General features: G+C 37.3%; 1 protein-coding gene across 9 annotated transcripts in view; it reads right to left on the minus strand.

Annotated features, from left to right (window-relative positions):
• MRPS9 (mitochondrial ribosomal protein S9) overlaps positions 1-26,740 on the minus strand; it is a 123,399-nt gene that overhangs the window by 95,953 nt on the left and 706 nt on the right. For 7 of the 9 annotated variants that reach the window (XM_079941227.1, XM_079941226.1, XM_079941224.1 and 4 more), the window contains exons 2-6: positions 24,035-24,133; positions 23,582-23,761; positions 16,308-16,370; positions 16,189-16,219; positions 6,200-6,279 (exon numbers count right to left, since the gene is read on the minus strand). In XM_079941227.1, the coding sequence (XP_079797353.1) occupies positions 6,200-6,279; positions 16,189-16,219; positions 16,308-16,370; positions 23,582-23,761; positions 24,035-24,133 (453 nt within the window). The remainder of the gene's footprint in view (positions 1-6,199; positions 6,280-16,188; positions 16,220-16,307; positions 16,371-23,581; positions 23,762-24,034; positions 24,134-26,740) is intronic. The other 2 variants (XM_079941222.1, XM_079941223.1) reach the window with 1 other exon arrangement.

A 26,740-nucleotide genomic window follows, 5' to 3' on the forward strand; every position in this document is an offset into this window, starting at 1 on the left:
CTTGGCATACTGCCTGGCCTACAGTAGTGGTCAAGAAATGACACAGCGGTGAGGTATGGCGTTCAGGAGTCAAAGAGTCGAAAAAGCTTTACTGGTGCATCATTTCTATTTTTCTTTCTTTTCTAGATAATAAAACCACTCCTGAGATTCTAAAGGTTCTATCTTGGTTAGTCAGAGACAACAGTCCTCTGGAAAGTACATTCTATAGCTTCAACTCCCTGAAGAGAGGTGCACTAATTTACATCAAAAAATCCTTGAGGGTATAAAATATGCCAGGAACTGTCAACATCACAGATTATCAGTGCTAGCTTCTGGTATATTGTTAAATTTCCACTTAATTTTTAAGGGACCCTAGAGAATTAGCATGACCCCACCTACACTAAGTTTATATACTGTATTTAACAGTATAATTTTCAAATATGACAGGAATAACCCAGATGTGAAATGCTGAATCATTCATCACAGCTATGATTAATATTTCATAAAATCAAAGCAAGTCTATCTACCCCTCATGTCATCAGATTTCCATAATGTATGAATCGAATTTAGAAGGTGCCTAATTTGGAAATACCAGATGCTCAGGGTACAGAAAAGAAATGCTTCAACTAAACTCTTCCAAGAGCATGAGCAATGTCATCTTTAGTCTACCAAATTCTGTTTTGGTTGTATTAACCATGTTGAAATTCCAATTTTAGGAAGGGTAAACAAACAACATTTCTTAGGAGGGTGGTATAGAAAAAGTCAACTGTATTTTGATATAGAAAATATATAATAACTAACAGTAATTATCATCTTAGATACTAGTTCAATACAGAAAAGTAAGCGACTTAAAATATGTGTTTGTTGGGAAAAAAAATCACAGAAAATAAATTTCCTAAATAACAATCTTCTCAATGTTTTGGCTACTGGCATATACAAAACCAACTGGAGTAAATATGCATATAATACATTTATCATGGTTTTTATCATGCAATTTATCTGACGCTCCAAGTGACATACCTCTACGGTAGATCCTAGCTATCACTTTGTAAATACATTATGCTATACAGCGTATACTTCGTGTCATGCTACCCGGCATTAAAAAAGGAAATAATCTCACATATAGGTCATGTTAGACAAGTACTCTGGGAAAGTACGCACCTGGGAGTAATTACATAGAAGTGCTTGTGACTCAGATACCATATATTTTTACTACTGAAAGCTCTACCATATATTATAAAAACAATTTTACCATTATAAAAGAAGTAATCTGATTAAAATCAACAGAGGCAATAAGTTGAATCAGTTTTTAAAAATTAATTTTCCCAATTGTTACACCTGGAACATACAAGATACACAATGGTAATTATTCATATATCAATATGAGAAAATGTATATTAAAGATACTTCTAGAACAGCAGTTTGTTGCTGAATTAGTTACTGAATTAACTCCTGCTGTCAAGAAAGAACTTAAAACAGCACACAGACACATGTCAGCACTGGTCTGTAGCTTCCTAGAAAGAAGCACTTTACACAGTCATAAAGTAGTTATTTGGTACCTCACTGTGAGAAGGGTCACTACTTTAATTCCATTTTTCAACAGCACTGCTTCAAAAGTTTTCAATATTCACCCCCCGGTGGCAAGGAGGATGCACAGAACTGTGATACTGAGCCTCCGGAACTTCTGCTTGTTGACTGTGGAACCTCCATATACTGAGGCCTCAGACCCCTCCCTGGGCTACTGTGTGAACACAGAAGGTTTAAGTCGCTTAAAATAAACTGGAGAATTTCTAAATAAGCCAGGCAAATGAATCCTGTTTATACACACATTATTAGGATTAGAATTACTTCGTACTTTTTAATATTTTAAACTTTTCCCCCAATTCAGCAGAGTAGTTTAAGTGCATAATGATCTACTTATGCCTTAATTTTATAGTTTTTGGGGTAAAACTTTCATCCAAGGCCATATAATTCCTTCAATTTATAGAAACACTCTGAAAATACTCCAATGTTTACTGTAAAACTAGTCCTAAAATATACATGAGGTTTCTATAAGATGCTAAATTCCCAGTATAGTTTTTAGACATGCAGAGCCTTATCTTAAACGTTGGGGTAGGTGAGCTGACGTAAAATGTCAATAGATGCTTAATGTTTCTGACAACTCACAGTGTTTCCAATGTTTTATACAGCTTTTCCCAAGCTCTGGTTTCACGGGATGTTTAAAGATGTTTTGGGTAGAAACAGTTCCGTGATCCAACATATTTGAGCAGCAGTGTTTCTCTACTGAAGGGCGTCAGGGAGTTTTTATCACGCTAAGTGTCTCCTTATTAGTTTCCTAGTGCTGTATACAGCATGCAGCGTTCCCAAACGAGCTTAATTTCAGAGACCCTTTCTTGACGCTTTCATAACCAGGGTTCCTCAGAAAGCACTTTGGGAAAGGCTGCATTACAGCCATGCCCTGTCTTAATGAATCATATTTTACAGAAGGATTCCCACTTCAGAGTCAAATAATCACCTCCCACAATGAGTTTAAAATAATCTTCAACTCACTTTTAGTGAGTTTCAAGATATTCAGAAACCTAGGTGTTGATAGGAGTGAACAGGAATTAACATTTGTCTTAGGATTAAAGGACCTGCACAACTGCCCAGGTTGTGACCGCCCCGTTCATGAATGCAGCCCCTTTGCCTGCCCGCCCCGCCCGGTCGACTGGGCCGCTCCAGCTGTGGCAGGCAGGGGTGCCTGGGGCAGCTGGGACCCAAGGGCACAGCCATCGCCCTATCCTTAGCTGCGCAGGCAGGCTTCCTCCCCCACCCCCGGACACGCTGCTCAGCTATTCTCTGGTGCAGCACCTGCTCCACTTCAGACGCACACATCCTCTAAAAAGTCTTCCCTCTCCTTTACATTTCGGTTCAGTTGTTTCTGGAAACTCCTTTTACTCTCTCTTTCTTCTTTCTGCTCCCAAAACGCTACGCTGAAACTCTTAACTCACGTCTGAGAAGTACACAGGTTCCACTGGCTATGTGGCCATTAAGGAGATGGAAAGTCATCCATTTGGGGTAAAAAAGATGGATGAGCAGGGCCATCCAGCCTGGAGCCCCCTCAGCCCTCAACGATCCTTTAAGAAACTCCGTACAGTCCTTATTTCTTCTTAAACTACCTCTCACTGTTTAAGAATTTACTTATTAGTACTGTTTCATACTTCATTCATTAGGTATGTACACCCTATTCGCTATTTTGTAAAATAAATGGTTTTTATGGACCTTCCCAGGAACCTGAAGACAGGTGTATGGTTGTGGCCACAGGAAGGTGGGAATTCCAGCCAACCTGATGACGAGCCCTTAGAAGGTAACACACTCACAAAGTCTGTGGCCCCAGCCCCCGTGGATCGGCAAGTTTCCCTCCACCTTGTGCTTTCCCAACAGCTTCACTTCTGGGCGGGAACAATGAGCCGCTTCTTTCTTCTCATCTGCCTCTTCCCTCAAAATCCTCCTACTTCTCCATAAAAACAACTGCATGGACTAACTACGGGCTAACTGGAAACAGTGTTCACTTAAGCATTACACATTACCCTTAACTGGAAGCTGCATCAGGCCCATCTTTTATTCGCTGCTCTAATGTAATATACAACTTTAACATGCAAGCAGTGAGCAAATACTAAAAGCAGCTTTGATGTTATTACCGAAGATAAAAAAGGTTAAGGGACATCACAAAGACCTCCGGGCAGAACTGCAAAGATGCTCAGAGCTGTGCTTTTCTGACAAGAAGCATGGCCGTGACGGCCACGGCTCACACAGTCACAGCCGGTCCAGGACGTGGAGAACAGAGTGTGCCTTAGTGTCTTTCACCCTGTCACACGGGAAGAAACTGCATCAACAAAACGAAACGGTAGCAATAATGATTCACTTCCCGCCCACCTGCCACAGTCTTTGCGGGGCTGGCTCCCTTGCTACGGTGGGATGGCGGCGGGGGGATCACCCTCCCACAGAATGGAACGGACCCCTCCGCGCACCGAGAGGGCAGACAAAGGAGGGAGCCAACATGTGCAGCAGTTTCAGGTTTTACCGTCTTATTTTATGTGCGATCCCTGATTCACTACGAAACCACTCTTGTGAGCTGAACAGTGAATATTAGTCACATACTATTTCAGAGTAACGAACAGCACCTAGCATGACGCTGACCTGCATCAGCCAGGCAATGACCACAGCTGTGAGTAATAACATCTGCCGTTCGTGAGGCTCAAGTGATTGGTATATAGTTAGGAAAACATTTATCCTTTTTCCATACATGTAATTACTTTAAAGTTCCGTAAGATACATTTTTGAAAATACAAGGGTTTATTAATTACCTGAATTAACACGCTCAAGTTAAACCAAAATATCTGTAATTTACATGTATAAACTGTTCTGATGAACAATAAAACAAATACCAAACCCACAGTGTTTGGGGGTCAAACTATGCAACAAATGGACAGACCTAAATTACTGAATTTAACTAACACACAGAAGCCCAAAGAACTCTCCTATATGCAAAGCAACTATATGACGCAAAAGGAAGACTTTATAAACTGGATGTAATTTGACATTCTAGTCGAGAGTGGGGTAGTATTTTATCCACTGAGAAACTGACCAATTTCTTGAGCAATCCCTTTTAAAACTCATAAATAAAGTTAGGCCTCTTATACAATGTGTAATTTCTTCGTTATGATGGAATGCAACAAAATATCTTGCCCTTGGGTTGCTCAGTTTCAGCCAAAACAAATGCAAATGGCTTGTCAGATGACAGCTGTTTGATAAGGCTCCTCTACAAGACCCGCATGCTTTCCTTTTTTCCGTGAAACTTGGGATGAAAGGCAGAAGGCAGGAAGAGAATTAATGTAGCATACAGTCTAAAGGCAATGCTACAACCGTGATTAAGTAGAAAAGTTAAAAGGCACAGATTTTCCACAGCTTCGCTGCGTGCAACCCATCCGTGTAACAAGTTGACAGGCCTAGCGTGCCAGCTCCATCATCCCCTCCGACAGCTAAAACGCAGCGCTGCATCCCTTTTCAGGGGAAATTTGCGTCTGCACCATGAAGCGTTGTACATTATTTCTCAGCACTGCAGGGGGCTCGAGTCCATATGGAACCTTCACAAATATTACCACAGATCAAACCAGCGGCGTCGTGAGGCAGATTTGACATACCTATTTAAATGAGCAGCAGGGGTCCCTGGGCAGCCTCGGGCTGTACGCAGAGCCTGGGCGGAGAGCAGAAGCCCAGCTCCATTACTCAGCAAAGACACTCTCCGCATCCATCATTCATTTCATTTCTGCCAGGGCAAGAAGCTCATTTGCCCAAGGTCAACAAAAAGTGAAAAGAAGGTTTTCTTTTTTTCCCCGAGAAATAAATGTACCTGACAAGTGGGGATTTTGTCCTTTGGGTTCGCGGAGCACAAATACACACCAGCCAGCTCGACAGAGCACACGTGTGCACGCGAGCCAAGCCACCCGAGAGCTGACTGGGGATGGGAAGGCCCAGGGACAATGTCTGTAACTTGTAGAACTCATATATGAATAAAATAAAACGACACCGTGTCCTAAAAATAAAGTGGGTTCTGCTGTTTAAAACTGGGCATCAGCATCCAGCCTCTTGTCATGGTAACTGTAGGGAACTCCCCAGTGCGCGCGCACCATCAACCAACTTACGGCTCTGAAAGAAAATAAAACCTGTTCCCAGTACACGCAAACGCAGCTGGAAGGCAACAAGTAATAAAATCACTTCCTAGGCCTTTTGAGCCCAAATTCTACACTCATACACTACACGACCTATGAAAAGCAAAAATCGTATAGGAGTAACTAAAGGGTAGAGAGAAGGACTTGCCTCTCCCCCAAGGTGAGCGCCCCATCGCCCCGACAGCCCCTTTCCTGATTCAGCTCCCGCCTTGACGCACACCCACGCATTGATACTGAGCTGAGCATCTATCTCCCAATATGACCTCAGTTTGGAAGTAAAAGCATTTTAAGGACAAACCATTCTGACATAAATTCTCTAATGCTTACCTTTAGCAAAAATGAATTAATAAAACATAAAGCCTTTCAACATACTGTCTTGTCTCTGGAAGTCTTATTTTTTGTCCATTATGAAACACACTAGGTAAATTCTGAAGCTGAGGGAAATCTCTGCTATCATTAGTTACTTAGCTTACAGTTCATATTATTTACCGTAAATGTAATATACTTACATGCATTAATGAATAATATGACTGTTTGCCAGTATAAAAGAGAAAATGAAATGGGCGGCCATCTTCTCCCCACTGGATTGCTAATAAAAAACAAATGAAAACAAATAAACAAAAATAAAAATATACAGAGATCAAATAGCTTGTATTTAATTGCAATTCATAATTCTGCAATAAGACACATTTTTAATTCTGATTAACTTTTAAAATAACAAAATAGCATTTATATTTAGAATTTAGTTTGGCAGGTTTAGCATGTAAATATTTAGGATATTTAATATTTCATACCCATTAATACAAAGCAACGTTTATATTTGATAAAACATTCCTAAATATTTCACCATGAGAATTTCTGTAATGTTTTAAATGAACACACAAAATACCGAAGTCATCTTGCTAGAACAAAAAAATTTGTTTGGCTGTAAATACAACGCACTCCCATATTCTTAAAAAGGAAAACTGATAAAGTCAATTATGTAATATAGTTAGGAAATTAGAGACAGGAATACTATAAGAAAGAAAAAAACAAAATGGATTTTTCCGTGCCCAGTTATGTTTCAACTCTGTGGTGAGACACCTCCGAGAGTTTGAAACGTTTAAAACAGAAGGGGCCCCACAAAGATGTTTTGTGTAATTCCTTTTGAAAAACAGATGGTCGTTCACATCTAATACACCCAACAAATTGGGAAACGGAGCTGCTGCAGTAAATAAAGCAAACACCAACTCCACGTCCTCTTCCTGTATCTGTACTGAGCTGTTTCTCTGTCAACAATGTGTGAGAACTCCGAACACTAAGGCTACACTCCTCTATTACATGAGTTGTAAACTCTTTTCTCCCAGTCTGTCACTTGCCTTTAAATTTTGTTTGTGGCGTCTTTCATACTCAAGACGTTTAAAGTGTATGTGTACAGTAGACTCTGCCACTTTTCCTCTATGGCAGTGCTTCTCAACTGTTTTTTCATTATCATTCCTACTAAGGCACCTTTTCAGACACTTTTCTCCCTAATTGCCTGCCTCCCCATGAAATCTTAATACTGCAGATACACTGCATATCCACTGATGTATATACTGTGGCCCTCTGGAGGGCCACAAACATTGTAATAGCTAAGATTTTTTCACCTCCTGTGAACCAATTTACACCCCCTTGGGGGCAATATCACCCCCATTGAGAAAACCTGCTTTAAGACTTTGGGCTTTCTAAAAACTATTTTCCCATATTTGCTTCTGGAATTTTTGTATGTTTTCATGATCAGAAATTTAATCAATCTGAAGTTAATGTCTGTGAGGCAGAAATCCAAACACGCATTATTCTGTCCAACAAAGAGAGTCATTACTCCATTACAGTTTCTTGAATAATACCCTTTTTCTTTTAAAACATTACCTGTACCATATGTAGGGTATCTTCCTCTTCTGGGGTAACTGGATTACACACAGAACACTTTCAGTGCATACATTTAAAATGAAGACCGAATTTCATAACAAATGGAGAAAAATGTCTAGATACAGTGCTTGGCTTGAAAAATAAAAACACATTCTTATTCGCCAATGGCTTACTGATGAATTAAATGGTTCTCCCAACACCACTTTCAAAGACTTCATGAAATCTTGTATATTTTCCAGTATTTATAACTCTGCTATGCAATTTTCAGTATATTGTGAAAGTAGAGAGTGATCAAGAAAAACAAATATCATGGTTGCAGATAAGACTCTACTGAAAAGCTTGGAGGGATTTTGGAGTTGGGTCTCATTCCATGTGTGTGAATATGTGTGTACATGATTTTATAATATGCATTTACGTGTGTGTGTGTGTCTGTGTATACGTGTGTGTATATATAATTTCATTCGATCTAAGATGTCACGGATTTTAAGATACTCCATCAAGTATCTTATACAAAGAAAGAAAGAAAAAAAGCAAATGGTATGCAATATAGTTTACATCAATTGTAAAATGAATCCTGTTTGGTAAAGGTGTTAAAATTTGAAAAACTGTGTCTTAGAATTCACAAAATATGGCAAAAACAAACATATGCTGATTGTGAATAATCTGGTCCACTGGTCTGTTTGTTTGCACCATTACCACCATTTAATTAAAATCAGTTTTTTGCTGCATTTTGATACTTGGTAGGGTAACTTCTTTCATTACTCTTATTTCTTTTAAAAATTTCTCACTGCTTCTTGTACATTTACTCTTTCAAAATAAACTTTTGAAGTTTTTTCCAAAAGTCCTATCAGGACTTTGAAATTATATTAAATTTATTAATAATTTTTAAAGTAGCAACTCTGCAATATTATCTTTCCTTACATGAAAGTGAAATCTTTTTTCCAGCTATTCAGATTAACACTTATGATCTTTTAAGTTTTACAATTTTCCATATAAATCCTTTACATACTTTTGGAGCTTCATTTGCATTTTAGTTTCTGTTGCTCTTGATACTGTCCCCTCAGTTATGTTTTCTGTAAAATCAACTTTAATTACACAATACACTTTTTAAAAAAAAATAGACTTTATTTTTAGAGCAGTTTTAGGTTCACAGCAAAATTGAGAGGAAGGTGCAGAGATTTCCCGCATACCTCTACCACCCCCATTATCAACATCCCCACCAGACGAACCTGCACTGACACATCATAATCACCCAAAGTCCATAGTTTACATTAGGGCTCACTCCTGTGGGCACTGTATGTGTTTGCAGAGATGTATAATAACATTTATCCACTGCTCTAAAAAGCCTGAGCTCTGCCTATTCCTTCTTCCCTCCCCCACGACCCCTGGCAACCACTGACCTTTTCACCAGTTCCATAGTTCTGCCTTTTCCAGAAGGTCACAGAACTGGGATCATGCAGTGTGTAGCCTTTTCAGGTTGGCTTCCTTCACTTAGTAATATGCATTTAAGTTTCCTCCGTGCCTTTTCAGGGTGTGACAGCACCTTTATTTTTAGTGCTCAACAATACTCCATTATCCGGATGGACCACAGCTTAATTATCCATTCACCAACTGAAGGACATCTTGGTTACTTTCCTTTTGGCAATTCTGAATAAAGCTGCTATAAACAACTGCGTGCAGGTTTCTGCATGGACGTAAGTTTTCAACTTACCTGGGTAAATGCCAAGAAGCAAATACCAAACTGCGGGATCATACGGAAAGAGTAGGTTTCGTTTTGTAAGAAACCAGCCAGCCAGCCCCAGAGCGGCGGTGCCACCCCCCGAGCCCCTATCGGTAAGGAACAGGGGCTCCTGCTGCTCCACACCCACCGGCACTAGCTGTTGCCAGGGTTCTGGATTCTGGCCATTCTAATGGGTGTGTAGTGGTATCTCATTGTTGCTTTAATTTCTATTTCCATGGAGCATCTTTTCAAAGGCTTATTTTTCATCTGCGTATGTTCTCTGGTGATGTGTCTGTTAAAGTCTTTGGCTCATTTTTAAATCGGGTGCTTGTTTTCTTATTGTTGACTTCTAAGAGTTCTTTGTGTATTTTGGATAACAGTCCTTTATCAGATATGTCTTTTCCAAGTATTTTTCTACCATCCTGTGGCTTGTCTTTTCATTTTCTTGACCACATCTTTCACAGAGCAGAAAATTTTAATTTTAATGAAATCCAGCTTATCAACTCTTTCTTTCATGGATCATGACTTTGGTGTTTTACCTAAAAAGCTATGGTGAAACCCAAGCCTTCTAGGTTATTAATTACTGATTCAGTTTCTTTAATAGGTACAGGCCTATTCACATTGTCTACTTCTTGTGTAAGTATCATGCTATTCCATAGTATGATTCTCCAACAGTTCATCTAGCTACACTACTGATGAACGTTTAAATTGTTTCTAATTTTTTGCTGACACAGGCTATTCGCAATTTCCAGTCTGATGAGTGATTATGATCTCTTATCCTTAATTGACAGACATTATTTCTGATCTGATATTTTCCAATGTTTACTGGCTACTTTTATTTTCTTCATTTATGAATTACCTTCTTTCCCTTTTGCCCATTTTTCTATGAGGCTGTTTTCCTTGTTAATTTTAACAATAATTTATTCCAGACATTAGACCTCTATTGTGTTTCAAATTTTCTCCAGTCTGTTGCTTGTTTTTTAAATTTACTGTATCTTTTTTCTTCAGGGAGAAGTTTCACATTTTGAAATAGAAAATTTATTGATCTTTGTCCTCTTTGTTTGTGACTTAAGGGCATAACATTTGTTACTTAAAAATATTGATAGTTGTATGATTATCTTTCAACTGGCCACTTTATCTGATTCCATTCTAGAGTTTCAATCTCTTAATTCCAAAATCATAACGTACTTTTAAGTCGTGACCCAACTCTGTCATCTTCTGGATACAATCTATTTTTTAATATTCCATTAAGTGGATTAAGAAATAGGAGATTTCTGTCCACAGAAATGCAGAAGCATGTTTCCACCAATTTTTCTTTAAGGTTGCCACAATTTAAAACAGAAAATGAGAATAATCCAAATGTACCGCTGATGAAAATTCATCCTCACCAAAACCAATGGCAGAACAGAAGGAAACTGAAATACAACACTCCAAACTGAATTAAATATCCTCAAACAACCATTTGGAGTTTTTGGAGAACACTCTGAATCAAAAGTTCAAAACTGAGAACAAATGGACAAAAGCTCAAAGAAATGAAACAACTTGATTAAATTCAGGGGAGAAACAGAAAAAGTTGGAAGAATCAGAAATGTAGACTAACTTATAAGTAACCAAAAAAAGAACAGCCTAAAAACATAATAAAGAACATTTAAAAATAAAGTAGGGAAACAACCAAAAAAATGAAAACGACATAAAGAAGTTAAGAGTCAGAGAGATGGTGACTGACTTGGAAGACAATCAAGGAAGGAATAACATTTATATAATTGGAGTCCCAAGGAACAAAAACAAACAGTGGAACAGAACTAATATTCATAACTTAAAAAAAACTATTTCTGGATGTAAAGACTTGAACCTACCTATTTAAAGAGCTCACTGTCACCACTGTAATCTAACCCTCAACAATCAACTTGATGCCATATTTTCATAAAGCTACTAGGTAGGTTTAGATTAAGAATCCTCAGGATCACCAGGGGGAAAGATAACCAGACTAGCACGAAACTTCTCAAAAACTACAGACAAGGCAAGGCCACGATGGAGCAGCATTTTCAAGAAACTCAAGAAAAGAAAGTATGAACCAAAGATTTTCCCCTTCTAGCCAAGCTGTCCTTCAAGTATCAAGGTTATAAAAAAAAATTTTAAAAACATAAGAACTCAGGGAATTTGTATCTATGAGCCCTTTTTGAAGAATCTACTAGAAAATGAACTCCATTCAACCAAGAGATGACCAGGGAGACCTTAGTAGAAGGAGTTATGGACAGCATTTAATAAGCTAATTGTAGACTTAAAACTAAAACAAAGACGAGCAAGAAGTGCACAGAAGAAAATGTTAAAAAACCACAAGTATGTATGCGTGTATGTAGGTATATATTTGTATAGTTGAAATTCAATGTTTTTAAAATAGTTCTTGTCCACCAAAATACATAAAGGCAAAGAAAGATCACAATTTGTTTGTAACCGAGGAGACCATCACGTTACTGAGGTCATCAGTACACTCCATGCCACACTGATTTCTTTGTGTGGATTTGGCCACCATGCTGTCATCAGCTGGCAGGAGGCTCACAGGATCTCTCCATGACTAGCATTTCAGCTTCACCTATACTCTGGCATGTTTTTATAAAAGAGTATCATTTTAACTAATTTCAGAACAATTCAGTTTGAATGTTTCCTGTATTCAGATATCCAAATAATGATATTCTACTGTAATGCTTATATAGTTTTTAGTTTTGTATTTTCTAAGTGGGCACTCATAACACCTGTGCATATTAAGTGATTTATTCCTAATTTCTTGCCTTTTTTAATCATACTGGTTAAGACTTTCAAAATAAAAATGAGTACCAGAGGCAAGTGTAGGCATACTTGTCTTATTCCCGAACTTAATGTAAAGGAATCCAATGATATGTTTTTTAATCTGATGTGTTTCTGTTTCTCATGATAGTCTTTCTCAAACTAAGAAAATTTCTTTCTATTTCTAGTTTAAGAGTTTTTAACCAAAAAATAAATGCTGAATTTTGTTAAATAACTTTTTATTCATCTTCGGAAATATTTTTTCCCTGACTCAGTTAACACAGAGGACTACATTAATAAATTCCTAATGTTAAACCACCCTTGTATTCCTGGGGTGTGGGGGGGAGAGATCCTATTCTCTATAATGCTGTATTTGGTTTGCTATCATTTAATTTAGTAAGAATACAGTGTAGGTTTCTTTAAGGTGAGCTTAGAAGTTTATGTTATCCTTTTTCTGCTCTGCAGCAGTTCACATAATATAAAAGTTAGAAACTTTTTCAAGGTATGACAGACCTCACCAACAAAACTTTCTGGGCTGTGTGCCTCTTTGGTTAGGTCTTTGATTACCTTTGACTTCTCCAGCTTTTAGTCTAACTAGCATTTCCTAATTAAGACAATTTTGGGAACGCTGTTTTTCTTTAAACTGTGTGAGTGGGGTTTGAGCTACACTCTGGATCCACAACTGCCTGGGCCCACCTACGTCCGCTGCCTCGGCCACTTCCCAGCTATGTGCCCTGGGTAAGTTTACCCAACACATCTGAAAAATGGGGAAAACAATATTATAGACTTATGAAAACTGCTGGGAAGATTATGAGTTAATGCATGCAAAGCACTGAGAACTGTGCCTGGCCTGCTCTAAGTTTTAATAAATACTAGTTACTATATTATTTAGGATATTTTTCAGATTAATAAGAATCAAGTTACCCATAACAATCGTACACTTTTAAATATCCTCTGAATATTATTATGTAAAATTATTAACGTTGTCCTCTTATGTTTTCTCTCTTTTTCCATTAACCAGACTTGCTAGAATTTGATCAAGTCCACTGGCTTTTTCAAAAAGTTAGTTGGTTTTATTGTCCTACCCCTTCTTTTAAAAATCTTTACTTCATTCAGCCATTTCATTCTTTTTCTGCCTTTTTTTTTTTTTTTTTTCGGTACGCAGGCCTCTCACTGTTGTGGCCTCTCCCGTTGCGGAGCACAGGCTCCGGACGCGCAGGCTCAGCGGCCATGGCTCACAGGCCCAGCCGCTCTGCGGCATGTGGGATCTTCCCGGACCGGGGCACGAACCCACATCCCTTGCATCGGCAGGCGGACTCTCAACCACTGCGCCACCAGGGAAGCCCTTTTCTGCCTTCTTGAACTGAATACTGAACAGTTCATTTATTTCTAGTCTTTCTTAATAACTAATAAATATATGTTTGCCTCTGCATAAAACACTGTCCATATCCCATAGGGCTTAATATGAACTGTCATATACTTCTAAATAGTCTAAAATCTCAATTTTGATTTCTCTTTAACCCAAAAGTTTTATGGTTCTACAATTTTAATTCAGAATATCTAATCTACGAAATTTCTATAATTTGTTAGGTTTTCTCTACAACCTATTACATCATATTCTATTAATATTCCATTGGCATCCGCATAGAAAATGTATTCTTTGTACTTGTATCTGTAACTATAAAATCATGCTGTGTTATTCAAATTCTTTACAGCCTTAGTTAACAGCTTTTGCTTTAAACATTTCAACGCTAAATGCTTGGTGCAAAAAGGTTCATGGTCGTCAAATCCACTTAATGGGTATTAGGTTTTATCGATATAGATTAACATTCTTGTCTCACTGAACCATTCCCGAACCTCCCTGAATTCCATTCTGTCTGTCATTAGGTGCTACTCCTTGCTTCTGTCATCAACCGGGTACATATCTTTGTTTTTCCCAATATTTTTATCACTTACTTTAAAAAGTAGAGCAGCTTTTTTATGTTAACTCAATCTGGAAGCTTCCATCTTTTAATATGGGAAGTGGCAGCACATTACAAGTGCCATAATCTATTCAAATCTAAAGTTCACTGATTTTTTTAACATAAAAAATCAATTTGTCCTATTTACAAAGTACAGCAAAATTGGTAGGTAGATGGCAAAAAGTACTCTGCTGATTCTAAAGGCATACTGTTTAAACACAGTTAAATATACTTCACTGAATTGTAAGAAAATCCTATCAACACTGACATATTTCCAAAATAACACACAGGCATTTTGCAGGGACACACGGACATTTCAGTTTTTACATTCCAGCTGATAGTAGTAACAACTTTCTAGTATTCAGAAGCTGGTATGATCTGAAAGAAAGAACCAGTCTCAGAGGGGCAGATATACAAGAACAGATGCAACTAGCAGAGATATACAGAACAAAGAGAGGAAGAGACATAAGTGAGGAGACTGAGAGGTTGAAAAATGGGGGGAAAAAAAGTAATTTTTTTTCCCACTAAAATAAGGGGAAAAAAATCACTATCATTACAAACATTTACAGAAAAGTCACTAAGTGTAAGTTACTGTGCCTTGTGCATAGTTTTATTTCTAGAAAACTGAACTGCATCTTTAAATTCGATGTGTACTTTTAATATAGCCTTCATCTATTATCTTCCCAGAAGCTATTAATTGAATTGATGCCATAGTTTATTATCAACCACATCTAAGAATTCAGAAAATACAAAAGACAGAATATTTATTAAAAGATTCAAAATACTTATAACAAGATTCAAAATAAAAATTATCATGTAAAGAGAAGTAGAGAAAAATGACAGAATGCCTAGCTTTGAACAAAGGTGACTCAGCAAAAACCAATGCAAAACAAATACATTTTTAATAAAAATATCTGCTCTCTCACCAATCTCTATTTATCAGCTCTGCAATACCCTAATGCTGCCTGTAAACTGAGCATCTGTGGCCAGCAAGTGACCCTCCAATGTATCCACACATTTTCGCTGTTGAGTTACACACCTACTAAGAGTCAACTGTGTTTATTCCCAAAACCTGTTTATTAGAATTGTACTTATTTCTGTAATTACATGAATCAAGTATTTCATAACAGATGAAACATGGGTGGAAACAGAAAAGACAGTTGATGCTTCTATCAAAACGAAGTTGAATGCTTTAGAAAGATTCAAAGGCAAGTTACTAAAAAAAAAAGTCTGTTCAACTTCTGTGTAGTCAGGGGAAAATTGGTAGAAATATAAAAATATTCTGCACTCAGATTCCTTAGGAAGTTTAAGTTCTTCACTCCACTGTAAGGAAATCAAAACTAAAAACCTTTGATGATGTATCTTAAGGGCAGAGGCACGCAAAAGAAATGAGGAGGAACAGATACATCCTCAAAGAAAAACCCTCTAGGGCTATAGCAAAAGACTGATGAATATAAATTTATATTTGGGTGTTTTAAAGAAATGATTTCTGGCTTTAATACTTTTTAAAGTAACTGACAATGCTTCCCCCCAAACTTATCCAAGAAGCTTCTAATGTAAATTAGAAAATAGTAAATATGTTATTTTCTGGTGACCTTAAAGCTTGTCCTACGTTTTCAAGATTTTAGTTTACACATTTAAAAGGTAAAGAGAAAAATCTTAAAAGAAACCAGAGAAAACAGGGGGCCAGCTAAGAATGTTGGCTAACTGCTCATCAGGAACAATGCAAGGCAAGAGACAACAGAGTCACATCAATAAAGTAATAAAAGTCAAAAAAGAGGGGAGGGAATCTATATTCAGTGAAAATATGCTTACAAATTGAAGAAAATTTTTAAATTTTCATATTAAAAAAAGTTGAATTTGTCTCCAGCAGATCGGTACCCAGCTCTTCTTCAAAAAGGCATATTAGAATGCAAATAAACTGACATTAGTATAGGCATAAACTCTAACCTGATCTAATTTTAATATTATTTAATTAAAAAGAAACAGTTTGTAAACTCCATTCATTATTAGTTATAAAGTACCCCTGACTTATTTCACGACGACCATGACACAGGAGGGCATCTCCATTACACCTGAGTGGCTGCTGACATATAACACAGCACTGCAGGAAAGAAAGAACTGTTTTATACTTGAACAAACTTACCTCTTTGTTTAGGAAAAATCTCTTCAGGATGCTGTAAAATAAATTAAAAATGCATTAGGTAATTGCTGTAAGATATAAACCTAAGTGAAATTTGTGAAAATATTAATGAAGATAACTACCTTCATTACTGGCCGGGCTCGCTTCTCAAACAAACCACTGGGAAAAAGGTAAGCAATCGCTCTCTGAAAATACACACAAAGGTTAATTAACAATTGTTATAAAAACAAGTTCACGTTATGACTAATAGTAACTGAGTGCTTACCATGTGCCAGATATCGAACCAAGAGTTTCACATACATTATCTCACCTTGTAATCTTCTAAATGGGATAATAAAATTACCACATATACATTCCCCAAAAGAAAAAAATTTGTAACTGTTACACTAGATCTGTCTGCTCCCAGACAGAAATTTATTAGACTATGGCATGGTTTACCTGAATCCCAAACAAAAAAAGTACTGATTAAAAAAAAAGAATGTAAACTAAAGAAAAAAATTAATCCAAGTAAGTCACCGAATAAAGTAATTCTCATTTGTAAACATGTTGTTTACATCTTTGGATTTTCACCAGAATACTGGTAATTCAAGTGTTCCCTAAAATGAAGGCAAAGTATTTAACTATATTCTTAGGCTTATGTCAAAGTATAAAAGGATTGCAAACTCAATCCAGGAGAAGGAAGCACTGGGTCAGGAATGCAATCTCTATTAATTAGGTATCCCAGCTGGGCAGTGGGTCTGCAGCTGTTAACTTGATCAATGACTTACCTAAATGTCATCTCTACTGATTCGCTTATAAATTACCAGCAAGTGAGACTAATGCACAGGTGCTAATTTATTTAAACTGTTCTCTACAGTTCTACACAGCTTTATAAACTGCATCTGGCACCTAATGTTAGCTGTCAGTTGTACTTAGACATGCCTGTCCTAACGACTCTGTTCATTAGAAGTGAGCACAAATTATGAAATATTGTGAAAAATGATACATCAAATGGAATGGGCACAGCAAATCAATTAGAGAAACTTCACACAGCATATTCACACTCTGGAGAACAAAACATTCAGGTTTCGGAAGGAGGTCTATAATACCAATTAAAAAGTGATTGGTAGGGCTTCCCTGGTGGCGCAGTGGTTGAGAGTCCGCCTGCTGATGCAGTGGACGCGGGTTCGTGCCCTGGTCCGGGAGGATCCCACATGCCGCAGAGCGGCTGGGCCCGTGAGCCATGGCCGCTGAGCCTGCACATCCGGAGCCTGTGCTCTGCAACAGGACAGGCCACAACGGTGAGAGGCCCGCGTACCGCAAAAAAAAAAAAAAAAAAGTAATTGGTAGACTTCAGCAGTGTTATATATCAATTTGCTGGCTTTTCTCCTGAAATTCTAGAGTAATGCAGAACTTAACTTTTAATTCCCAAATAAAGACATTAGTAAATGCAAGTGCAATTCTGTATCCATAATATTTAATATAACCGAAATGTCTCCAACTTAAAATTTATAAGCTTAATTCAAAAAGGAAAATGCAAATATCAGTGGTCCTCAACCTTTCTGTGTTTACAGCATGATTCTGAGAAAAAGAATTTTGATGGTACACGTGAGAGGATGAAAAGGGTGAGCAACACTACACAGATCGTCTACTCCAGCACAGCGGTGTGTGACAACGCCTATGGAATTCCAAGGCCCTGACCACTGGCCAGTCTTGAGCCTTTGGTCAAGATTTGAGGAAAACATTTCTGCCCACCTCTGTTACACACTATGGGGCTATTTCTTACAGTTCCCATACACACAGACTCTTCTTTTGACCAAACTATAACTGCTTTACACTGAATTACAAACTCCGTTCAGCTCAATGTTCATGGGACAGACTCCTCCATGGAGTAACATACACTGTCTCAGACAAGAGTCCTTTTCACACACTGATCAACATCTGGAAATCACCTGGGAAAGATTTATGGCACAGGAGTTGAGAAACACGGCATTAAGATCTATTTTCAAAATATTTAGCATGCATCTGAGTACTTTCAGCAAGACACCAAACACACATACACTACACTGCTTGTCAGAGGGACCTGTTTGTCCTCCGATCAGATCTTCTGGGGGTTACCAGCAGCACCAGTGATTCACAGAGAAAGAGCAGCAGGGGGTTCCTTTCTTTTCAATGTAACTTAAGAAATTAGGCAAAAATTAAACTATTTTGAAAAAATCTATACCTAATTTCTTTTTAGTTAATTTGCTATTTCACCAACTAAAAAGGATATTTTTTCATATAAATTTAATGCCATCAATGAGCATTAAACATTTTGCAAAACAAAATTTCTAGCAGATACACAACGCTGTAGCTTTAATAAAAAAACCTTCTAAATAATGTACCTTTAAATATCCGCAGTGACAAGCAGAATTATTTTTATCCGTAAAGTTTACCTGTCATATTTCTTTTTCTTTCACTAATCCACAACAGTACTCTTGTTTAAAGGCTTATTAAATTAAGGGTGCACTAGCATAAAAGATTACCCAGGTGTAATTTTCACACATAAGTTGTATACGCTTCACTCAGTGAGGCCAGAGGCCATATTTCCATTCAAGCTCAACCTTCTGGAATAAAGTTGTAAACCTAGAAATCAATGGAAAAGGCCTATGAAGAGCTGAAGTAGCTACTATAAACTCATGATTTCCTCATGCTGAGTCCAGTGGCTCCTAGTTTTAATGCACACGCCTAACAACCTTAGCTATGCCAGAAGGCCAGCAGGCAAAGGGAGCGGCAAGAGGCAAAGACAGACACCTTGATAGGGAAGGAGACGGCAGAGCCAGGCCACTCAGTATGGCGACAAACACACACTACGGGGCTCCGCAGTTTAACAACCACTCTCAACAGGAACATCCTGAGGTTAAATTATACTCTCTATATTCTACTAAGTAAGGCTGGGGAGACTGCAATTTATTTTAGAAAATGCTACCAAAAAATTTAATCTTTGAAAGTGTGGAAAAAACAGACTTTGGATACAGAAACGCCGTGTACAGCTTTGACTTCCTCAACAATAAATACCTACTCTGTAGGTTTTTATGAAGATTAAACGTGCGAATGTATATCAGGCTCCCAGACAGCGTCTTGCACATACATACGAGGTTTTCAGTAAGTGGTGGTATTTTTCTTTTCAAATAACAATTAAAAATAAGTTTCTCTCATCTAGGAAATTCCCTTTTGTAGACTATCTAATTTCCTGATCATATTATTAAGAGACAAATTACAATACCTAGTTTTAATTTATATAGTAAAAGTCAACATATTATAAAAAGCATTCACGATATCTAAATACGTAATAGCAACCATAATGTTCTTCTGAAGATTATCTGGAAGCTTAAAATATTTTCCTGATTTTGGATATCAAATTATTTATTTTTGTCTTTAGAAATAACCAAGCATTCTGTCAGTATGGAAATGTAAATAGCACTTAGCCACACTGTCTCTCTTTCAGGTTATATACACAGCCAAACCTGTTACAAAAATAATAGTTTCAAATAAATAAATGAAAACAGGAACTATAAAATGATAAATTCCCATATATTTTCAGTGCTTTGGAAACAGTGGCTGTCATCGTCCTCTTTTGCTTTTACATCTACTCAGATGTCAAAGAAGGTCCTCTTAATTTAATAAAATGCCAGAAGAGGTAATTGACATAAAACGTGAGACTGAGTGAAGCACATCAATCATTTGTAGGAAAGTCGAGCACAGCAGAACCAAGTGGCCCACGTCAAGGAAAAGGGATCACACTTCCACAGGGCTTTCAGACACGAGCGAGGTGAGACCACATACCACCCTGCAGTACAATACAAACTCTGGCTGAAGTGGCTCCTGATAAATCAATGTTCCCAAGAGGACTGCAGATTCTCCTCCCCAACATTCTGTCTCATGGAAGACTTGTATGACCAAGGCAATCAGAAAACTAGTGACTGATTCAAGTCATGGTAGATTTTATTTATTACAATAAAATCTGCCATAAGAACAATAACATAACGCATTAATCTCACACTCCTTAGTTATATTCTGAGGTAGGCGAGCAGGTATCATTATTTTAGAGATGAGGAAACCTAGTGACCGTGCTGTGACCTGTCAGACATTACAATGCGAGTTAGTGATGCTGCGAGGACTCTCCTAATGCCAGGTTCTGCATCTTTCTACAATGTCACTTCAACTACAACAAATTTATCTTTTAAAAGAATGTTAATTTAACCACAAAGTTCTACATGTTCTGCATCTACATTCCTCACAAGAAATCCAGCTTCATTTTACATATTTTAAAGAAGTGATTGGACTTTTTCCATAACAATTCATGATTTCATTACTTTATTGTCTAAATCTAAGGAAGATTTTTATTATGTTCTATTAGCACAATGACACAAAATAACATCAACTTACTTTCACTACACACACACACACACACACACACACACACACACACACACAGAGTTTTAAAGAAAAGCTGCCACCCCTCACATTTACTGTGTGATGTTAAACACACCTTCTCTGGAAACAACTCAGTATTTTAAGAAGCAGAACTAAAAATATTGTTTCTACCTGACTGAATGACAGAATCTTTTAGATTTCTCTAAATAATGCAAAAAGGATCCTTTAGATGAAGACACCAATGTCTGTCTGTTTTAAACCCCTTAAAGAAAAAAATTTTTAAGTATTTTAATATATGAAAAAAACTGTTTTAGATCTTCCATATTTTTGCCTAAATGCATTTCACAGATGATTGCAGCAATCATTATTTTAGCAATTGGTTAGTAGCAAGGAAAAACCAGTTTCTAAAATTCATATAATAACGAATGGTTTAATCTGAATACAATGGCACTTAATTTACCTACGTGACAATTATACAGCAAGCCTAGACTTTTAGCTAAGTAATTGAATTAAATTATAGGTCATGTCTACTCTGTAAAAATTAAAACTGTTTTCATGAGGATTTAACATCTCAAACTAGCATTCTGATTAAACAGCCAAACAATGAACTCACACCACTCTAAACAACATAATTCATACGTAATACTTATGTTGTGAAAATGCTCATCCCTTCAGATAGATTTACAAAACTGCTGAATGATTCTGTTTCTCTCACTGAGCTAAATATATTCCATGTACACCTAAAAAGGTAGTGAAGAGATGCTCCAAAATGCCTTAGTGGTCAAGTCAGTTAGGTACTGGGATCCTCTTCCTGAGAACAGTTACTCAGGGACACACAGACCACAAGGAGAGAGGGGAGGCCCATTTTTAAAAGCAGACAGTAATTATCAAAAATCAAAAACAGAAATACACACACAAATCCCAGGCCCAGAGGCCTTCACTGATGAATTCAACCAAACATTTAAAGAAGAATTAATACCAATTCTTCACGAACAATTCCAAAAATAAAAGAGAATTTCCCAACTCATTCTGTGAGACCAGTATTACCCTGATATCAAAATCACAGACATTACAAGAAAAGAAAAATACAGATAAGTATTAATTAGATGCAAAAATCCTCAGCAAAACACTAGCAAACCAATTCCAGAAACATATAAAAAAGATGACCCACCCTGACAAAGTGGGATTTATTCCAGGAACACAAGTTGGTTTAACATCTAAGTCAATTGATGCAAAAAATAATAAATAAATAACCCATATCCTTTAAAATATAGTTAAAATCTCTGATTCTTGTGAGTCTTAACTGACATCTAACACTTTGTTTAAAAGGGTTGGCTGGGGCTTCCCTGGTGGCGCAATGGTTGGGAGTCCGCCTGCTGATGCAGGGGACACGGGTTCGTGCCCCGGTCCGGGAAGATCACACATGCCGCGGAGCAGCTAGACCCATGAGCCATGGCCGCTGAGCCTGCGCGTCCGGAGCCTGTGCTCCGCAACGGGAGAGGCCACAACGGTGAGAGGCCCGCACACCGCAAAAAAAAAAAAAGGGGTTGGCTGTTAAGAAGTAATGTTTCATTGAATAATGTTAAAAAAAAAAAAAAACTTCATTTGCTTCCATGATTCCCAGAACAAATTACAGGTAAAACAAGTTTGTCCTTTATGATTGACTTTGTGATTTGTTACGTCATAAACTTTTTTGGGGTTTGTATTTGTCTCCTTAGTCCTAAGAACAACATGGAGATCGTCATCCCTATTTTAATTTAGTAAGTAAATAAAGAAAAAAAAGATAAAGTAGATAAAGAAAATGAAAAAAAAAATCAAGTAATGTGATATACCACACCAATAAAAGATATCATCTCAGTAAAAGCAAAAAAAAAAAAAAAGTTGACAATATCCAAAACCCCTTTATGATAATAATGCTCAGCAAACTAGGTATGGAAAGGAATCTCCAGTACCTGATAAAGAGCATCTATAAAAACCCATAGCTAACATCATTCCCGATGGTGAAAGACGAAGGCTTTTCCCTAAGATCAGGAACAAGGTGAGAATGTCCACTCACTATTTCTATTCAGCTTTGCTGGAGGTCCTAGCCAGGGCAATTAGGCAAGAAAAAGAAATAAAAGGCATTCAGATTGGAAAGAAAGAACTAAAACTATTTCTATTTGTCAGTGGCAACATTTTATATGTAGAAAATCCTAAGAAATCCACCAAAAAACTACAAAACAATTCTATTTACAATAGAATAACTTCAAAAAGCAATTAATGCTCAGAAATAAACTTAAAAGAAATGCCAAACAAACTCTGAAAACTGGAAAACATCACAATAAGAAATTAAAGAAGATCTAAATAAACAGAAGGACATCCCATGATCACAGATCAGAAGACTTAAGATGGCAATACTCCCAAAATTTATCTAGAGATTCAACATAATCCCTATCAAAATCCTAGCTGGCTCGCTGAAGAAACTGATTAGCTCATTCTAAAATTCATATGGAAATTCAAAGGGCAGAGAACAGACAAAATGACCTTGAAAAAGAAGAACAAAGTAAGAGTACTAGCACTAGGTGGAACGGGAACAGAATTTTAGCCCTACTCTCAAATCACTCAGAACATGCCCTCACTTTGAAAATTCAAATATATAGTTAGGTTGATAAAAACTCTGGGCTTGGGTTTACTTATGGGATTTTTCCTATAAACTTACTTTTATCATTTTGTAAGAAAGCTGAGTTTAAGACTACATAACAGAATAAATGTTTCTAAGTTGTGTAGAAACATTCATTGTGGCTCCTGTGACCTGGAATCAAGGAAAAGTATCCATTTCTGGTTAAAATCTAAACCTCACTATACTTTATAATACTTCAAATACAGAGTAGCAACTCTCTGAAACCACAGTTCCAACTTGCAAAATAGTAGAGTGGCATTTTTCCTTATTCTGACAGTCTGACAGCTTTCGGTATTTAAAACTCTACAACAGTTACTTTTCCAACAGAGTAACTGTACTTACATCAATATCCTCTTGGGTAAAAGTTTCTGGATCTTCTCCCATCATGTTGGCTAAGTGTCTCTTTCCTATGTTGAATTCTTCAATCTGCTTTTTAATAAAATCCACTGTGTAAGTTTCACGTCTTAAGACTGCAACATTTTTCCTTGTTGTTGCAACTGTGGTGTGTCTTAACCTTAATATCTAGGAGAAAATACAAATGGAAAGAAAAGATTTTAAATTAAACAATGATCTTACAGGCCACTGTCTCTAAATAAAACAAGACATTCAAATAACTCTCTTTTTATTATGGTACTCAATTGGCAGGAGTCTGGAGACAAGGTAAAGGCTTGTTAAGACAACTGTTCCCTGCTAGAAAGCTTGCTTTTAAAAGCTTCTGCTTACAAAGTTGAAACTACTAGCATTTCAACACATTACAAATAATAATAAAAAAAATAACTGTGAGTGATATGCTACCTCCGTGTCTGCTACAAACATCCACATTTGATACCGACTGGTCAATGTCGGCTGCTGTGATATTTGACACACAACGAATGTAGAGTAAAACGCCACTCCCTTAAAAAGAATTAAAAAAAAAGAATTCATGGGTAACCTTTGTATCACACCATGACTGTCAAACTGCTTATAATAAAGCCAAAACTACTTTCATTTGTGACAGTTTAAAAAAAAAAAATTCAAGTATCTTCACATAGCCATACACTTTCTAATCCTGTCCCACCGCTCTCTCACCAATTATTATACCAATTATAATTGCTATAACCAATTATTTGTTGTTGCCAGAATCCACTGACTCTGTACATCTCTGTCCCTTGTGGACCTATTACATGTTCCTAGAACAGAATACCTCTCTTTTCTCACATAACTCCTAACTGACTCTCCCAACACCTCCTCTGAGAAGCTGCCCACCACTCTACCCATCACAACTCATTTGTATTAGGCACTGCACTTCTGTGCTTTTCTGTATTTACTTTGTAAATCTCACAGTACACTGTGTGTAGATCCTTGATATTCATGGGTTTAAAACCAGAAAAATCTGGCCATTCCCAAGTAATATTCCCTCCTCCACCCCAAATTTGGGACACTCAGATATCTGCACTTGTACTGAGCCATTAACATGAAACGTGTATGCCACAATTCTGGTATGCAGGAGAAAACCTGGAGAGCTTCCCAACTGAGTAGCCAGGAGCCACAGCTTAACAGAACTTGTTTCTTTTTCCTTTTGCATCAGTGTCAAACATTTTTGACTGTGACCCACAGTAATAGCTACTACTTATATCACCCCCAGGACACACATATATATACATAAACAAAAGGCAAAAATACCCTGTATAAGATGGACTTTGATTATTATAATTATTCTATTCTCTCCACTCCCTTCTTTAACCTCTTATGAGATTTCATAACTAATGGGTTATGACCCAAACTAAACAAAAACAGGTGTAGTGTTTCAGCAACTCATAAAGTGATTAAAAACTTTGTTGTTTTATGAAACATGGCCCCTAAAAGAGATATAATGATTAATATTGGAGACGGAAGTGAAGAAATGCTAATATTTAAGACAGATAAGCTCTGGGCCAGGAAAAAAGCTTTATAAATGTCTTTAGCCATATAGAAGGAACCATTAAGGGTCCGATGGGGTCAGTTAAGTCTTTCAGTTGTATCTAAGCTGTACTGCATGTGCTAACACGTGTGCTGTGGAGGTATTCAGGAACTTGGGGATTCAGCATCTCAGGACCATCCCTTGAGAGTGCTAAGGGTGGACACCATCTAGGGATTGGTTGACTTCAATGATTTGTTTACTTCGCAGTGCCTGGCTCAAGTGAACTGCTCAGTAAACACCTGCCATAGGGGTGGGAAAAAAGAAAAGCTTTATTTATTTCAGGAGTGGTCAGGGAGGTGAAGTTAAAGTAACAAAGGAAAATCATTTTTCACCCACCTTACTGAAAAAATAATAATACCTAATGCACGTGGAAAGAAGGGCATGCTTTTACATCAACGATGGACTGTGAATTGCTACAGCCTTTCTGGAGAACTATGTGGAAACATCTATTAAATGTCTACTGACATTTGCAGCAATCACCTCACAACTGGGACTCTCTCCTACAGAAATAAAAGCATCAGATACAAGATATTTGATGTAGTAAGAATTACACCAGGATGTTTACTGAACACTTTATTAGTGGGAAGAAAAAGGAAACAAAGCAAATGCCCATCAACTGTTAAATTAACTTTGATACATTCATACCACAGAATATTATGCAGCAGATTTCTGCTATATGTGTTAAGTTAAAGAAGCAAAAAGTAGAACAGGATCCCTCTTTTGAAAGTATGCATATGAATGCATGTCTATGATTAAAAGAACATCGAGAAAGACACAGAAGGATACATACGTTCAAAGGTTTGGGAGTTCCAGGGATGGAGCAGAAGTTAACAACTCTCTGTCACCTCCCCCACTTTGTGTCAACAATAAGAACATTCTGTATGCTCCAGTCCCTTTTATAGGAAATTATGCGTCTACAGAAAGGATACACTCAAAAGAGATGCATGAGAAAAATAAAAACTTCCAACCTATTTTCCAGCTAAAAAATAATAAAAACAAATGTTTGATGGATAAATGGATGGATTGGTTGATCTGAGTTAAAACATAAAAGAAAGAAGATTTTTTAAAAAGGTGGCACTCCTTTTTCAACAGTTTTTGATCACAGTACTTGACTTCTTTACAGTATTTGGTGCTGTCAGGCACTCTCCCTCCTTGGAACACTCGCCTGTTTTCTATGCCTCCACACTGCCTGGGTTTTCCCCTACTTCTTTGGCAGGTCATTCTCAACCTCTTGGGTGGCTCTTCTTCCTCTGCTGTTTGCCCTTCAGGGTCCGATCCCTCTGCTTACTCCTCATTCACTACAACCTCCCCTAGATGATCTAATTCATTTCCAAGACCTCAATTACCATCTACAAGGTAACAGAGGACTTGTAAATCAGCTTTCTTCTTTAACTTGTTTATCTATGGGTTTACTGGAAACCTACACTGGGACATCCCAAATATAACTATTTAATAAACACAATTATATCCAAAACTAAGCTCGTTTCCTTCCCTCTCAAATCTCGTTCCTCCTACTCAGATCCCATGTCAGTAAATCGCATCATCATCCAATCAGCTGTGAA

The sequence above is a fragment of the Stenella coeruleoalba genome (genome assembly GCF_951394435.1).
Source record: "Stenella coeruleoalba genome assembly, chromosome: 13".
In the NCBI taxonomy this organism is placed as follows: Eukaryota; Metazoa; Chordata; class Mammalia; order Artiodactyla; family Delphinidae; genus Stenella; species Stenella coeruleoalba.